Source organism: Neurospora hispaniola (genome assembly GCF_033458365.1).
Source record: "Neurospora hispaniola strain FGSC 10403 chromosome Unknown B0T23scaffold_7, whole genome shotgun sequence".
Classification (NCBI taxonomy): domain Eukaryota; kingdom Fungi; phylum Ascomycota; class Sordariomycetes; order Sordariales; family Sordariaceae; genus Neurospora; species Neurospora hispaniola.
The window spans coordinates 1,117,914-1,133,934 of record NW_026944412.1 but is presented as its reverse complement, the minus strand read 5'-3'; the positions used below and the strand labels follow the sequence as shown (position 1 = coordinate 1,133,934).

Below are 16,021 nucleotides of genomic sequence, written 5' to 3'. Positions count from 1 at the left end.
AACACAAGTCAGAGACCCAATAGTGAGACTCATGGTCCGAGGTCAAATGTGAATAAAAACACAAGTGTCCAATCTGAGTCGTGTCTGCGTCATCCTCCATAAAAACACTGCTATATCACCACCAACTTACATCAACTTCTTACCGCCAACTCCAAGACCAACATGGTAATGCCCATGTGCAAGAAGGCCATGATGATGGTGGGAGCCGACAGTAGGAAACTTAACCCTAGTAGATCCCATAAGAGTATTGCTAGTGGTCGTGGTCGTCGTCAAAGGAGCAGCAGCAGCAGCAGCGAAGAGCGCGCCAACGTTAGAGCCACCAGTAACAAGATCCTTGCGGGTGCTATTGGGAGTCATGCCAGAGGCATTGGGCTCGCGGACCATAATGGACAAACGGACGGGGTCCCGTCCACGCTTCAGGAAGATGTCCCTCTTGATCTCGAAGCCGAACTTCTGGTAGTAAGAGTTGTTGGCGAGTGAGCTGGATTCGAGATACATGGGTCTGTTTTCGGCGTCGGCCTAAAAGCATAAGCGGTTGTGTTAGCTGTTTGCTTTGGTTTTTTTTTTTACCCCTTTTGATGATAATCCGAAATGAGACGGTGCAAGACTTACCCGCTGCATCACATCCTTCAACAACTTCCCCGCATACCCTCTCCCCTGGGAGCTCGGCTTCGTGCCCAAGTAAACCAAGTACCAGGCATCATGATCCCTCTCGCCCAAGACTTGCGCCTTGGTGTCATGCAGGAGAGGGACCACCTCGTCGAAGTAACGCTTCCTGCCCTCGATAGACAACTGATAGTAGAGCCTCCAGGCTCCGCTGCGAAACAGCACCCACCAGCTATCAAGATCGTGACCAGGTGGTAGCCTGCAATATTTGGATACACACTGAGATCTCACAGTTACCGTGCAGCTGCGAAAACCCGCGACATTCTCGCATAAGGCGGGCTTCGGGGACCTTTTTTTGTGACATCTCGGAAACTTCTTACCTTATCTTACCTTTATCCGGCTGAAGGTCGAAGGTCGAAGCCCGCGCCTCGCGGAGTTCGAGGTTTTGGCACGCACGGCAAGGAGTCAGTGTGTATGTGTTAGCCATGACTTTGCTTTCTGTAATGTGCTGATATCAATCATCTCTCATGTGGACAGTTACGCCGCATCAACGTTTCGAAGTTACTCATGCAAGCAGTCTCGACTCAAGGGGAGGGGAAAAAAAAGAACCACTTACCAAAGCGCAACGCTATCATACTCTGGACCAATTGTCGTCACCAGCCCATTGAGGCAATGCATCGCGACAGCATAAGTCATGATATCTACATGCAGCTTCCACTTGTCCTCTGGGGTCATGATGGTGCCGCTGGACATCACGCCTCTGCTGTCTCCACCACCTGAACCGACGACAGTCTTCTCGTCCTCGGGATCCTCTGTGTTGACAAGATACTGGGCGTAGTCATCGGCAGCAAAGGCATGGGCTAGGGAGAGTGAGACCTCCCTATACTCCGACATGCCGGCAGCACGGACGAATTCTTGCCACTTTGGAGGCACTAGGGAATAGCGCTTGAGCTCAACGACGGTGACTGCTGGCGCAGAGCTTGAGGTAGCAGCAGTATTAGTGATTGTAGTTGAATCACTAGTAATCGAACTATTACTTGTATTGACAGTCTCCATGATGGGCAGTTGCGCCTTCCAAGTACCTGAGGTGTAAGTCAACGTGCTCTTTATAAGGAGACTGGAATATCACAGAAAGACGTGAAAATGGTCAAGGAAGGTGTAAAGATGCCCAAGGAGACGTCCTTCTAAGACGCTATCATCAGGGAAAGTACCTATACCATGCATCCAAGCAGGAACAGCATTTAGTGCAAAAGACAAGAAGAAGACTGAACACGCACTTTGCTTATACGGCTGATAATATATTTTGTATGCTATCACCCGTATGGACTCTCGAGAGTTGACTTCTCGAGACGGGCATAAATCTCGATGGGTGTCGAAGACAGTTGAGGGCAGTACGGAGGTCAGCCGACATCAATGAGACCTGTCCGACGAACGGTCCTGGTGTTGTATATGTTCTGTGCTTGTTGTGTGAACCGAAGTTCGGCGGTTCAAGAGACAGTCGAGGCGAGAGTTTGGGTCACGTATGGAGGGAAATTGAAGCAGTGTAAGGTCAAGGTAGAGTATGGATTTCGAATGGTGAATTATTTGGTAACGGGAGAGTTGATTTGTTGTATGAAGTTATTGTAGGTAACCAGGCGTAGGGTTAAGCACGTAAGACACAGTAGCTACTGTCAGCCCTTGTGAAGATGGGCCCCAGAAGGGGGACTTCGAATAACTATGTTTGATGCTGCTTGAGAAGATGAAGTTGGATCAAAGAGATTCAAGGGAAGCAGAAGCAGCATCCCATGGAGGCATGATCGAAATAAGTAAGTACCCCATGGGTTGAATGTGACTGACCTATTGGCTGTGTTCCTCCACTGACCAACTCACATCACCATGCAGACGGGCGGTCACACTGACGGTAGCAAGCCCCTCAAACCCACGGGAAGCTGAAGATGATGATAGCCCAACATCCCGTACCGATGTCTTGGCCAGACGCAATGAGACAGGGGTCTAGAGTCATCGGACTGAGTTGAACGGAGCGGAGATGCAGCTAACAAACGGGAAGCCATTGGATCTCTGACCAAAGAAGGATAGCCGCAGGAAATGTGAGAAAGAGAGCGCCGCACATTTGCTCTTGGCCTTTTTCTCGAGATCTGACCATCCCGCTAAGAACGACGATGATATCCAGAAACAGTTTGGAGCAATGGTTCACGGTGAGCAAGAATGCTCGTGCTTGGGGTTGGGTAGAGGGCGAGGCGTGCCGCGGGTGATTGAATAGCAATTGTCTACATATCAACAGGCAGCATGAAACGAAGTTGAACACCATGACACCATGGGGCATGTACTGAACTGATGCCTACGCCTGTGGAGATCTTGGCCAAAATTCTATGTTGAAGGTCAGCAAATCCTGAAATAGATAGGTAGAGGCGATATGCAGTGTGGGTGAGGAGAATTGGACCTACGATATGATGAGGAGCATCGGTGGCACCTCGATGGCTGGCGGGGCGGGAGAAAGAGATCAAGTAGAACATAGCCGGTTGTAGCCCTGTCTCGGAGAGCCCCAAAATGTCTCTACTGCCTCATTATCCAATCATAGACTCTTACCTATAAGCACCAAGACGCTTTGCAACGGGACGATCAATTTGTTGTGAGCCTTGGCTTGAGAAATAGGGTCATGCAAGATGATCAGGTGATGCAGCCATTGCTCTCTCGGCCGCCCTAGAACTGATCAATCAAGTCCTGGATAGAGATCCTCAGTGAGAAAATGGGAAATAAGATGTTTGATTTGTCTCGAGATAAGACGGTATCCCGGTTTCGAAGGTGGTTGGTGATGCTCACCAGTTCTTCGCCAATACGTTCCACCCACAGGCTTGCGCATACCTCCGCAGTGTTTGTTATCGTAACGCATGTCATTCCACGGTGCTACCAGGTAGGGAAGCCATTGCAAACCCCCAAACCAAGGCTTTGAGGACATATGGTGGATGTGGATGTGTAACGTGTTTCTTGTCCTTTATCCGCCCTTCCCCCCTTATCTCTACTCTTGAATGAACAATCCCGTCAAGCGCCGACCATGACCGACGCAAACAAGATGAAAACAGAAGATGAGAGGCCCTTTGAACGACATCGTATTCGTCAAGCAAACAAAAGCGGATATCTCGGAGTCGGGTAAACGTAGGTAATATGATTAGAATTATAAGTCCTGTCTGGTTGCGAAAAGCGTAAATCCGACAGGCAATAGTTGCTTTCTTTATTTTGTTTTCACATTCTCGTTTCCACACACGCGACGGTGGTCTTGTTCATCGTGGTTTTCTCCTTGCTTGCACTCGCCTAGTGAAGCATACGGCGAATCTCCTGCTCGTCGGTATACTTTTCAAGCCCGTTGTCAAGGGAAGCCCACCACTCAAAGAGCATAGACTCGCAGATGAGCTTGAACCAGGGGGTAAACTTGAGGGAGGGGTCCTTGAACATCTCCTTGAGCTTCTCGGCAGAAACCCACTGTGTGGCCTGGACTTCGTTTAGGTTGGCGTTGACCTCGGGGTTGGCCTTGATGAACAGGATGTAATCAACTAGGGTATATCTGTCAGCAAACTATCACTCCCCCAACCTCGCTGTTGTGCAGTACTTACTCTCGTGCTCACCCCACTTTCCGTCGCTAGGAGCCTTGTAGTGGATACGGGTAAGGAAACGGAAATCCTCAAAGGGGACCTGCTCCTGCTTGATGCCCAGCTCATGGTCCAATTTCCTCCTGGCAGCGTTCTTGACACCAGCGATAGCATCGGGAAGGGTCGATCCAGTCTCGTTGGCAAGGTTCAGAGGATGCGAGCAGCAGGTGTTGGTCCACATGTCGGGGAAGGTGATCTTTTCGGTGGCGCGCTGCTGGAGGAGAAGCTCGTTCTTGTCATTGAAGAGGAAGACAGAGAAGGCTCTGTGAAGAAGACCCTTATCGATGTTGGTCATAAGATGGCCTGTAGGAGTAGTGTCGGTCAGCGGACAGTGTCGATGGGATTTCTTGTTCCTCCTCAGGCAGGCACTTACAGAGCTTCTTGCTGGCAGTGCCAATGGGAAGGTCGTTCTCGTCGGTGACAATGCAGACCTCGTCCATCAAGCGAATCTGTTCCTCATCGTGACCCTCGAGCGCGTCGCTCCTCGTGTCGATGTCGGGAAAGAGGCGAAGGATCGTCTCGGCCGTGATGGGTTCGGCAACGTTGGTGGTGGTAGCGGTCGACATGTTGGCTCGGAGGGTGAGGGTTGTCGAGATGGGAATCGAGCTCGCGCGGCGGAGGAACTGGGAAACGGCCTTTGTAGAGTTCGAGGTCGAGGAGCAGCAGTTCGCCTCTCGGGAGCACCAGCAGCGACAATGGGACGGCACAGCAACCAGACAATGATCGCGCGGACAATGATAGTACACTAATGTTCGAATAATGTTGTAGTGGCGGGGCGTCGCGGGGAAGTTAACCCCAAATAGGTAATTTATGGACCATGAGCCACGGGGCGGATAAAGTGACCGTGTGCCTCGATAATGTGACCGTATATTAACTAGAAGGGGCCGCCCCACATAGTGTAGAAGATGTCAGCAAATGCCAGCCGCACCAAAATTTTGTAGTGAGCAATATTAGTATGCATTTGTATATTTGGTATAGCCTATAGAAGTTAGACTTACGTGTAAACGAGATAGTTAGAATTGTATAGAAATTTAGTCTTTTATTATTATACGTAATAATCTAGAATTGTATAACCCGCTCCCTATACTGCGCCGTACGGCTTTGTGAGGGTATTGGCGGCTTGTTGTTACCCTATGTACGTGAGGTTACCGCTATTATTGTTAGTAGTGCTATTGTTGGTGCCGCTAGTGTAGTATTGGGGGGTGGCTGGTTTGCGTTAATTATTATTAGTGTGTTGATTGTACTTATGAGATTCGTGATTTGTGCCTCTTGCTGCTGGTTAATTTGTGTTATTGTGAGCCTTGGTTTTTTGGGAGGAGGTTGGCGAGTAGGTGTATTGTGAGCTGGATTATATTGTATGTTTGTGTCCCTTCGAGTGTTGTTATTTTGCGGTAGAGATTCGGGGTAGGTGCTTTACGGTATAGGCTGCGGTCCGTTGACTATTGGGGTATTACGTTGCGTTATTATTTTATTAGGGTTGTCTTTGTTTATAAGTTTTAGAAATGCTGTTGATAGTGGTTGTTGTTGGTTAGTTTGGTGTGTTTTTATTAGTTAATAATTGGAGAAGGAGGATTTATAGCGTTGGGTTTGAGTTGTTAGTATAAATTGACGTGAGGTACGATAAGGATTGTATTAGGCTTTATTAAGAGTAGATAATGAATTTTGTATTAGTAAAGGAGATTGTATTGTGTTTGAAATCGATTAGTATATTTTGGTTGGTGAGAGGGCGGATTATCCTTGATTTATTTCTCTACTAGTTCGATTTGCTTTGTAATTAATTTGAGGGTAGCGAAGTTTATTAGATATTGTAGTTGCTGTAGTATGTTGGCGTTATATTACCGTATATTTTTGGAGGTTTGTTTAGTATATATTGTAGTGAATTATTCTTTTAATCGATTTAGATTCCTTTTGATGGTATTAAGTAAGGTAGTTAAGTTGATAAGGCGATTCTTTAGTAGTCGTTTGAGTATGTTGTGAGTGCCCTCTGTTTGTGATGTGATTTGAATGCCGAAGTTGCGATGTTATTTAATGTGGAAGGCTGCGAATTTTTGGGTAATGGGTAAGTAAGTTTTTAGTAAATATTCGATTAGTACTATAAGGATTAGGTTAGTAAAGTTGATAGAGACGGTGGGGGGAATAGATTTATATTTTTAATTAGGGAATTCTACTATTAAAATTCGTTAATAGTTTTAGAATTATTTATTTGAATTAGAATAAATTATGGCTATTTATGTAGAAAGAATATTATTGGTATTATCGAACTACGACCTTTTAGAGTTAGGCGGGGTTCGCCCGTTAAATTGATTAGTTAATACGTTTTTAGTAGCCTTATTAAGGTATTGACGATAGTCTTTTATTGTAAGTAACTTTATTCCGACGATGCGAGCTTAGTTATTATTATTAGTAGGGTTAATAAAGCCGCTGTTAACCTTATTAACCCTATTATTCCTACGGTAGTTGTGGTCCTTGTTATTATTACGGAGATAATTGCTATTATTATTTTAATTGTTGAGTGTTGTACTATTTAATGTACCGATCTATTTTTTTTAATATTAAAAGTAATATTCTTTATAATGTACTATAAGTAAATTTAGTGTTAAGTGTTATAGTTGAAGATAGTGTAGGCGGTTCTCTTAAATATATAATTATAATCCGATATTATTATATTTAGTCTAGCGATATTCTTGTCGGTAAATAGTCTTTTAAGGATGTGTAGAATTTAGTAAAAGGATTCCTCCTTCTCGTTGTTTAGTAAGTAATACCTGATATTAAATGTGGTGTATATATAAGTAACGTTGTAAATTTGTAGTAGAAGTATGTTAAATTAGTTTATTTTATAAGTATAGTTTAAAGATTATATTTTTGGGTTCTTCTTCTATTAATTAACGTACTAGTTGTATGTTTAGAATATACGATTGATTGGGTGGTTGTTATTATACGTAAGGGATTTACCCTTTTTATTTCCCTTATTCCTATTACTATCCGGTGCGTTAAATTTATTACTATTACTTTTGTAATAAAGTTTTACGAATACCGCGGGGTCCGATTGTAGAGAATTGAGGAATTGTTAGGTAGGGGTGAGTGTGCCCGCTTTTGTGATTTTGGTGGCGGTTAGTATGTTTAATACATTGCGGTTTTTGATTTTGGCTTTTAGAAAGTTGGTTTGTAAGGTGGTAGCGATATTTTTAGATGTATTTTTGGGTTGTTTCTTATATTTAAGAATATTTTTTATAATTTGAGGAGTTTTTTCGAGCCGATAGTAATTAGGTAAATACTTTGCGGTATTTGGATTTAAGTTATAGTTGTGTTGGTATTAATTATAGTTGAATTTTTAGATATTGCCGAGTTTCTTGTATTTTACAGTTTTTACCTTCTATTTATAATCTTTCTTACTGGACTTCGAGGTATTATAGATACTCTTAGGGGTATGGCCGGTGTGTTTATTTTTGCCTTTATTGTATACGAGATTATATTGAATTAGTTTGCTATTAACCTTGTTGTTACTGCGATTCGACGTGATGTAGAATCCTTTTACTTTGGTGGTGGTATTGATATTGCGAAAGAGAGTCTTATAATTAAGCTATTTGTGTTTGTAAAGGCGGTATAGTTATAAGGGACTTTTGCTATTGTTGTTCTTATTGTTGGAGATTTGAGTTATGGCGGGAGTGGGGGGGTTGTTAGTGAGATTAATGACGTTGGTCTTAAATTTTAAAGGGTTAATAGGGTAAATAGAACGGGGTATTTTAACGACGATAAATACTACGGCGTAGTGTTGGTAATAATGAGGTATAGGGGTAATAAGGTACGTGTTCAATTTTATAAGTGTGTTAGGGATGTATATTTATGTTGCTCGCTGCAAAATTTTGGTGCGGTTGGTATTTGCTGACATTTGCTGATATACTGTATGGGGCGGCCCCTTCTGGTTAGTATACGGTCATATTATCGAGGCATACGGTCACTTTATCCGCCCCGATGAGCCAAGTCCAGAGCGGGTCCTTGATGTGACAAAACACCTTTACGAGCCACTCAGAGCTCGTCAAGCTTTGGCTAGCACGGCACCCGACCGAGGTCTTTCACACGGCGAATTGACAGGATTATCTAAGAATTTGAGGGACTGCGTGAAGCTAGAAGAAGCAACAACTGTCCATAGGACAATGAAGATGACAGGAAAGATTAAAACCGAACCCGTCTTGATGACTTCGGAAAATGCCATGGCTAAGGTGGTGTAACCTGGGTGCGGTCTACGTTAATCTGTTGCTTGGGTGCCTGGGCGACTACGGTGGGTATCGGTTGGGCTTGCATTGAACGTTGGCAAGGCTAGGAAAATAAAGAATCTTCCGAGCTCTGATATGAGAGACTGTTTTGGCAGTTTTCGTGAACGCAAGCGAGCTGGCCGTTGAAGTGGGAATAGCATCTTGTATGTCAACTGTTTGTTTTGCCCAAAAGCAGAAAATAGGGGTTCTCGACGCAGAGCTGCCAATTGCTTTGAGCTGGGAATGCTACAGCACACTTTTATTGATTTGTTCACCGCCGAGCCATCCCTCGGTAGTGAAATTCAGGTACCGTTGATCCCTGCATTCGCTTCCCCACGCTTTGGAGTACGGATGAGCACTCCCATTTGTTGTTCCCCCTGACAAGACGTCAGCGACCAACGCGCCAGGCCAGGGTGCCCGCTTACCCTGCACTTCGTCTGAAAACACTCACCAGCAGCACGATGCTCAAACACTGAAGAATGGATGGAAACCTACCATTACCGAGTTGATGATCTTTCCGCTCTCAGTCACCATATAGCGCCCGTGCAATGTGAGGATTAATGGAAAAATTCAGAAATTCTAAATAATGTGATAAGCGCCAGATCATAGTCGACGCACGCAGTGATATGCTCCCGTCCTTATCGCAGCGTATGGAAACGCCCGAAATGCTTGAATATCGACAGACACTCAAGTGCTGTTAACCAGAGGCATTTCTGTTTTCTGCCTCCCTGGCAGCCAATTCCCAATCGGAGTACCAGATAAACCAATACTCAACCAAAGACACCCTGCATACGGAATGAGCTCAAGGTCAGTATTTTGCTTAAAAGGAGGTGGGCGACGAGGAGGAAAAGAGGAAGGGTAGACAAACAGTAACAGTCCAAACGTAACTCCCATCCACAAGCCCACGAGACCCCATCCCAAGCTAAAGCCCAAGCCGAACGACAAGGGCAAGGCAACCACATAGTAGGCGATGAGGTTCACATAGCCGCCGATTTCCTGGCGACCGATTCCCCGCAACAGACCGTGCGACACCGCTGCCATGCCATCAAACAACTGCATGATGGCACACACGGGAAGTGTCTGGGCCACCAGCTCGATCACCTCGGGGTCTTGGGTAAACAACAGAGCGATCTGGTTCCGGAAGACGGACAGTAGTGTCACGTTGAAGAGACCGACGATGACACCGCCGACAATAGTCTGATTAAAGCCACATACATTGTTAGTACCCCATCCTCTTGAGACGTTGAGTCGAACGAAGAAATCAGATAGAGACATATCAAGAGATACTTACCACTTTAGCTGACGTCTTCGCAGCATCCACCAACTTAGCCCCGATCAGGTTAGCAACTCTGGTCGAGCCAGCAATCGACAACGGAAAGGGGATTTGGAATGTTGTGGACGTGACAGTCACAAGAACACTCTGCGCCGCCAGGTGAGCGACACCAATTCTCCCGCTCGCTAGCGTCAGAATCTCAAACGCGAACCACTCCGCCACGACCATCACCATTCCCGGCAGCGCGAGCTGAACCATGGGGCCCCAGTTCCTCAGCGCCGCCTTCCTGAAGCCTCCCCATGCCTGCCTCCCGTCAACCTTCCAGACATACAGCAACAGAAGCAGGGGCAGCATGTTCTGGGTCGCCGCAACCGCCAGCGGAGCGCCGATGAAACCCCACCCGAGCTTCCACACAAAGAGCCAGTTCAACAGCACATTGGCCGGCGCCGCGATCAAAAGCACGTAGGTGGTAGCGTGGAACAGGCCTTGGGCTTGCACGAACCGCTTCCCGCTCTCGAACATGGCGTAGGCAGGGGTGCCGAGGAGAATGACTCTGAGATACTGGGCCGCCAGCTTGGCACTGTCCTTCTCAATCATGGCGGCCAGGATCGACTCGGCGTTGAGCCAGATTGCCGCAACGGGTATGAGCAGAAGGAGCAGGAAATATACCATGCGTTGGAGCTGCAGCCCTACGAGCGTCTTGTGGCCGCTTCCATATGCTTGGGCGCATAGCGTGTCGAGAGAGGTGGCGAGCCCTTGGATGGGCGCATAGCAGGTGATGCTAGCAGTCATGGTGGCAAGGGAGACGGCACCGAGCTCGAGGGTGCCGAGGCGGCCGACGGCGAAGATGGAGGTGACGTTGAGTGAGTACTGGAGCAGGAAAGTCACGATGAGAGAGCGCGAATAAACAGCAATGGTCTTGGCTTCGCGCTGCCACGTGGTCTTGATCTGACCGGCCGCGACGGCGGCTTCCCATTGCTCGTTGAGATGCTCGTGTTCATGGTCGTGATGATGAGATGAGGGTTCATCGCCGTGACCGTTGGCGCCGCGGTGTCGGAGACTTCTTTCACCAAGCAATGGCTCAGTCTCGGTCACTGTTGGTGTGGGAGGGGCAATGACGATCTGGATAGGACTGGCGGCCACTTCTTCATCCGGTATCCTTCGCGGGACCTTGGTACTGAAGATTCGGGTATATAAAGCCCTGAACAGTGTCGGCTTTTGCGGTGGACGGTCATGCTTCGGAGGAAGGATGTGGTTGTCTCTGAGGAGAGATCGCTCCTCGTCACGACTTCGCGTCCTTTCGGCTCTGGTGAGAATTGGCGCTTCTTCTAGTCCTCCAGGCCCAGCCAGGGCAGGTCTAATCGCCCCAAAGGCGACACCGCTAGGTCGTCTGTAAAGCGTAGGACCCGGTGTCTCGTCCTCGTTGTCGCTTACGGATAGAGCTTCATTGTCGACTTCATCAGCCGCATCATCCGAGAATTCAGCCAAGTCTCGGGCCAACACCTCTTGGGCCAGCGGCGATGCAGAACGGAAAGAAGACGCAAAGTCAAGGCCCGCCCCCGACCTTTTCTTGGTAGGTATGGCTCGGTAGGAAGACATGTTTGGACGTTTCCTCTTGTTGAGCTTTTTCCTCTCGAGGTCGGCCCACGCCAATATTTGATCCTCTTTCAAGAAGAGACGGTGAGAAACTCGGGACGCGGTTTTGATGTAAGACACGCCTTTTATCTCACCCTCCAAATCTGGATATCAAGAATTCAGGCTTGCCTGAATCTCACAGATGTTGATAGTCACAACCTACTCAACATTGTTAGCCATCATAGCTGTAAAAGCAACAGTAACACTGCATAACGTTACCTGCAGAACGCCGTGTCCTCTCGCCTTGCTCGAGCGGAATAGACAATTCGTCTTTGTAGTGACGCAACCCAGCCAATCAACGAACCCGATGATTAGATGCGTTCGTGCAGATTGCGGAAAGAATCAGAGGGTTCTTTGAAAATGGCACGACAGCTGCCACCGAAGGGAACCGAGGGAATGATTCTCGAGAGGTTTAGGAACAGTTTGACAGACAGGTTCGGGTAAAGAGAAACCGCTGAATGAAAGTGTCGAGTAATAAAGTCAAAACAACTAACATTTGTCTGACATGGAATTTTTCCCCCCACTTCTTGCCTTTTAGATCCTTCCTTGCAGACGTGTTAAGAGTGCGCCGGAGACTTGTAGCGCTAGAGGGATCATCCACCGCAATGGCAGGCCCGGTGGCACTAAGCGCTCTTTTTATGCAGCCCCGTCCCCGGGATAGACGGGACCTGGGTACCTAGGTAGGTAGGTGTGACAACTAGGTACCTAACACCTCACCTACTAGGTATGTACATACATAGGTACTTCGTCTGCCTTTACACTACTTGTATTCAACAACTTCCCACTCTTGCGGACAAGAATGTTCGTGACTTTTAGCAGGCTTAGGACGCCATATCCATTCCTGACTAAAGGCCAAAATGGCACAGAACCGCTTGAGATATAACCATTCTGCTGTACTATTCGATTTCCGGAGACTCCTATTTGTTAACACCGAGGCCACGCTTGGCGCAACATGCAAATCAATAACATCCACTCGCCACTGACTCCCCAGATGACCTCGGCACCAGAACAAGTTACGATTACGTACAGTGAGTCACCGAGCCGCAACGACAGAACTTGAACCTTTCTTATGGACGAGAGAAAAAAAAAAGACGAAAAGTGAAGAAAGAAGCCGAACGCAGTAGCCGATGTTTTCAGCACGCTAATCCCAATAGGTTGCCCACTGGACTGCGTGTAAAGATCTAATGCAGTGGAATGAAGGGGCTTCGGCCTCTTCATCCACACTGCATCAACCACAAGAGCCCTTTGTACAATCTTTGCAATCGAATTCCCAGAAATGCTACCTCGAATATCCGTTGGGAACCTTGTAACACAGTTTGAATGATATAGTCCGCTTTTCTACTGCATATGCACGTGCGTGGTGTCTGCTTAGCCGCCCTTTCTTTGGCTCTCTCGATGAATACTTCCATCTCCTCCTGACGATCCCTCCTAACGTTCTAAAACACACCGAACCACATAACCCTATACATCGCCCAACCTGCAGCCCCTCTACTTCTCGCCCTCCCAGTCGGGGTTCTGCGGACAAAAGTTAGTAAAACACAATTTGAAAAGCAATGTTATCGATCTGCACGTACCTTGCGAAGAATGACGAGACCCTCAAGGGTGCTGCTAAGGCTGATGTATTGGTCATCCTCGAGCTCAGCACGCTCACCATAGCCCAGCAGTACAGGTGTGCTCTGGGTCTGCCAGCCAGTGATGGTCTTGGGGCGACCAGCCTGGCCCACCACATCAACAGCCTGACCGACACGAACGTTCACTGTCAAAGGCTTCAAGTCCTCATCCAGGGTAACAAGCATGCGAGGGTGCATTGCTGTCACAATCCAGTAGAGGAGATAGTGAGACTTCGACGTAATGAACTGCTTGGCATCAATCATGGCGACCAAGACAGCGAGGAGACCAGCCGTCGCCACGTTTGAAAGCACTTGACGGTCTGTGTGGAAGGGGCTGACGGAAAGAGTGCCCTTGCCCATGTGCAAGAGACCTTGTGCGATACGGACCATGAACAAAGACTCCTGATCTCTGTGATAGTAGCTAGCCAGCTGACGGAGCAGCTGGGCAAGTCTAGCGTTGTTCGTACCGGCACCCAGGAGACCCATAGCGAAAATGGCGTTGATGGCCACTTCATTGTCATTGTCGTGACTGTACCGTGACAGAGTGTCGTAAACCTTCATTTGAGGGTTGCTGGGGCTGATGAGACCCATAGCCAGCGGCACCGCTCGTCGGATGTTAGCTTCGCCGTAGTGCATAAGGTGACCAAAATGGCGGAGAACCATTTCCTGTCCAACATCTTCGCCCATGGCAATCAAGCCAATACCCAGAACGGCATAGGCCTGAAGCAACTCCTCGCCCTTCTTCTCCTCTCCATCCTCAATGTGCTCGTTGCAAATGTGAAGGAGCTCCTGAATCTTGAGGACGGCACCGGTGCCAGCCCAGGCGCAAATCTCAGCAAGAACAGCAGTTGGCTTCGCCATAGGGTGCTCAACCGCCTTGAGCGTCTCAAGAATAACGTCCACCTGTTCTTGGCGACCGAAATAGAGGAGACCCAAGCCAAGCGCAAGGAACCTGGACCATTTGTCATTGAGGCGACTTCCACTTTCTTCGTCCAACAAGGTAGTCACGATGGCCTCGCTGACTTCGGAATTGGAGGAGCCAACAAAGATCATACCGCAGGCCAGGGCAGCCATGGCCGACACCTGCATGCTCTCCTCAGGGTCGCTGATAATGTTGACCAGGAACGAGAGAAGCTCCTCCTTGCAGGACCCTGCGTACGCTAGTCCGAGACCCATAATGGTAGCTACGCGGATGAGCGGGTTCTTGTGCGCAAGCTTGTCGGGATCAGCCAACAGGGCCATCGCGGGCTCGGAGTCCGTCCTAACGTTAGTATTCATGATACCGATCGCGAGGTATGCGCCAGCTTGGATTTGCTCCTCCTCGAGATAAGTATACTTGTCGACGTGGTCAAGACCGTTTTCGACGTCCCAAAGGAGCAGAGTTCCCAGCGACGCCACTGTAGACATCATACCCTCATCCTTGGTCTTCCACACCCAGCTATCCTTGTCCTTACCAACGAGCATCATCTTGTCACTCCCAAAGCCGGCATTGACAAAAGCGTTGACGAAGCCGGCGGCAAGATTGTGTCGGGCAGAATCAAAGTTGGTCATACCAGCAACACGGCTGCTTTCGAGGTGGCTCTTGTAAATATCCTCAGTCGTTTTTGGCTCCAAGATGTTGAGTTCCTTCCCGAGCGACTTGAAATACTCCGACAGCTTCTGGTTGGACAGGCACTCGTAGATCTTTTCGTCGTCATCATTGCTCCTATCAAACTCCAATGGAATGCCCTGGCGCGCGATAAGGAAAGCGAGCTGCTTGCGGAGCGCAGGATCCTCGTCCGCCGCCTCGAAATCTTTCTCGATGAGTCCGAGATCGTTGAGTCTAATCGCAAGCACCATGGCTTGGGTGTGCTGGTTGTATTTCTTGTAGATGCTGTGCGCCACGCGAAGGAACGTCTCGTTGTCAGGATAGGTTAGGAGGTTGACCATGGAGACCATGTACAGGCAGACTCTCGAATAGGTGTTCTCGTCGAGAAACTTGGGAAGCTCCTCGATGATCTCGAGCTCGCTCATCAGATCGACGGCATCGGCTTCAGCGTTGCTCTTGAGAAAGAGCGGCACCAGAACCAGGGCAAGATCGACCAGCTCTTGAGTCGGCTCATCATTGGCTATGCGCTTGGCGTAGACCTCGCCAATCTCTAGAGCGAGATGGCGAACGTACTCATGACCCCACGAGCCGATATCCTGTGTCGGGGAAAGAAGTCTGTATTTCAGAGTATCCTGGCGGTCCTCGTCCGAGTATGTCATGCCGATCACCGATAGAACATCTGCGAGAGATGACTTGTCGTCGCCAGCGGGCCACTCGTCGTAGAGTTTCGTCATGGTCTCATAATGGGGGCGCAGGAACTTGAGCGGCTTCGGTACCGCCGTCATGGAGGATGTGGATGTCTTGATAGAGTTCTTCATGGCCTCGAGGGCCGGCTTGTAGAGGGTCGCATCGGATTCCTGAAGACATTGTACTGTTAGAGAAGCCGGTCTTCAGCCTGTATCACGTCATTGCGAAGCACCAACCGTTAGCCGCTCAACAAGCATCTCAAGCTCGCTCTTGAGCTGCTGATCCTCTTCACTGAGTTCCTCGGAAGCTAACGCAAAGCGCTGTCAGCAGAAGCCCGGCGCCGATACCTCAAGTCGGTCGGAGTGGCCGAGAAACCCACCATTCTGTTCCTCCTCCTTCTTTCCGTTTGCGGGGGTCTTTCCATCGACATCTTGGTGCTTCTTCTCGTCATCGACGGCCTTTCCCTTGCCCTTATCGGCCGTCTTGGACAGGTCGCTTTCTTGCGCCATGATTACTGGCCGTGATGGTTGTAGGTGGGAGGATTCGCGGAGCCGATGGGTCCAGTTGGAGGGGAAACCAAGGTCGGTTGGGCTGGCCGGGGTAGGTGGACGCGGCGGTGGCGTTCGCTGCTGCAAGAAATGTTCAAGTTTTGTCACCGAGTTTGCTTGAGCGACAGGAACTTAAGCTCCAGTCGTGAGCAGAATGTCAAAATCAAAAGTGGATGA

General features: G+C 48.5%; 4 protein-coding genes across 4 annotated transcripts; all 4 read right to left on the bottom strand.

Moving 5' to 3' along the window:
* Positions 1-126: 126 nt before the first annotated feature.
* Positions 127-1,662, bottom strand: B0T23DRAFT_431326 (uncharacterized protein; the record flags this gene model as incomplete). Its single annotated transcript, XM_062840316.1, has 3 exons — positions 127-519; positions 613-865; positions 1,223-1,662. The coding sequence occupies 3 exons, from the start codon at positions 1,660-1,662 to the stop codon at positions 127-129; spliced, it is 1,086 nt and encodes a 361-aa protein (XP_062689806.1).
* Positions 1,663-3,915: 2,253 nt separating this feature from the next.
* On the bottom strand, positions 3,916-4,816 carry B0T23DRAFT_322737 (isopentenyl diphosphate isomerase; the record flags this gene model as incomplete). Its single annotated transcript, XM_062835319.1, has 3 exons — positions 3,916-4,154; positions 4,215-4,553; positions 4,624-4,816. 3 exons carry the CDS (start codon positions 4,814-4,816, stop codon positions 3,916-3,918), a joined length of 771 nt encoding a protein of 256 aa, XP_062689805.1.
* Positions 4,817-9,043: 4,227 nt separating this feature from the next.
* On the bottom strand, positions 9,044-11,464 carry B0T23DRAFT_211683 (mate-domain-containing protein). Its single transcript, XM_062833566.1, has 3 exons — positions 9,795-11,464; positions 9,372-9,700; positions 9,044-9,288 (listed from the first exon to the last, which is right to left on the bottom strand). Exons 1-3 carry the CDS (start codon positions 11,373-11,375, stop codon positions 9,201-9,203), a joined length of 1,998 nt encoding a protein of 665 aa, XP_062689804.1. The 5' UTR covers positions 11,376-11,464; the 3' UTR covers positions 9,044-9,200.
* A 1,300-nt stretch (positions 11,465-12,764) lies between these two features.
* B0T23DRAFT_211665 (26S proteasome regulatory subunit rpn-1) lies at positions 12,765-15,911 on the bottom strand. The gene is made up of 4 exons (XM_062833565.1): positions 15,676-15,911; positions 15,533-15,603; positions 12,986-15,466; positions 12,765-12,926 (listed from the first exon to the last, which is right to left on the bottom strand). Exons 1-4 carry the CDS (start codon positions 15,803-15,805, stop codon positions 12,900-12,902), a joined length of 2,709 nt encoding a protein of 902 aa, XP_062689803.1. The 5' UTR covers positions 15,806-15,911; the 3' UTR covers positions 12,765-12,899.
* Between the last annotated feature and the right edge of the window lie 110 nt (positions 15,912-16,021).

Bases quoted from the DNA above. Each gene is read 5' to 3' on its own strand.
- B0T23DRAFT_211683 (XM_062833566.1), bottom strand. From the start codon at position 11,375: ATGTCTTCCTACCGAGCCATACCTACCAAGAAAAGGTCGGGGGCGGGC. The intron at 9,701-9,794 runs GTAAGTATCTCT...GGCTTTAATCAG, and splicing joins CGAAGACGTCAGCTAAAGTG to ACTATTGTCGGCGGTGTCAT. The intron at 9,289-9,371 runs GTTTGTCTACCC...TTCCGTATGCAG, and splicing joins GTTACGTTTGGACTGTTACT to GGTGTCTTTGGTTGAGTATT.
- B0T23DRAFT_211665 (XM_062833565.1), bottom strand. From the start codon at position 15,805: ATGGCGCAAGAAAGCGACCTGTCCAAGACGGCCGATAAGGGCAAGGGA. The intron at 15,467-15,532 runs GTTGGTGCTTCG...CAATGTCTTCAG, and splicing joins TGCTTGTTGAGCGGCTAACG to GAATCCGATGCGACCCTCTA. The intron at 12,927-12,985 runs GTACGTGCAGAT...TTTTGTCCGCAG, and splicing joins GTCTCGTCATTCTTCGCAAG to AACCCCGACTGGGAGGGCGA.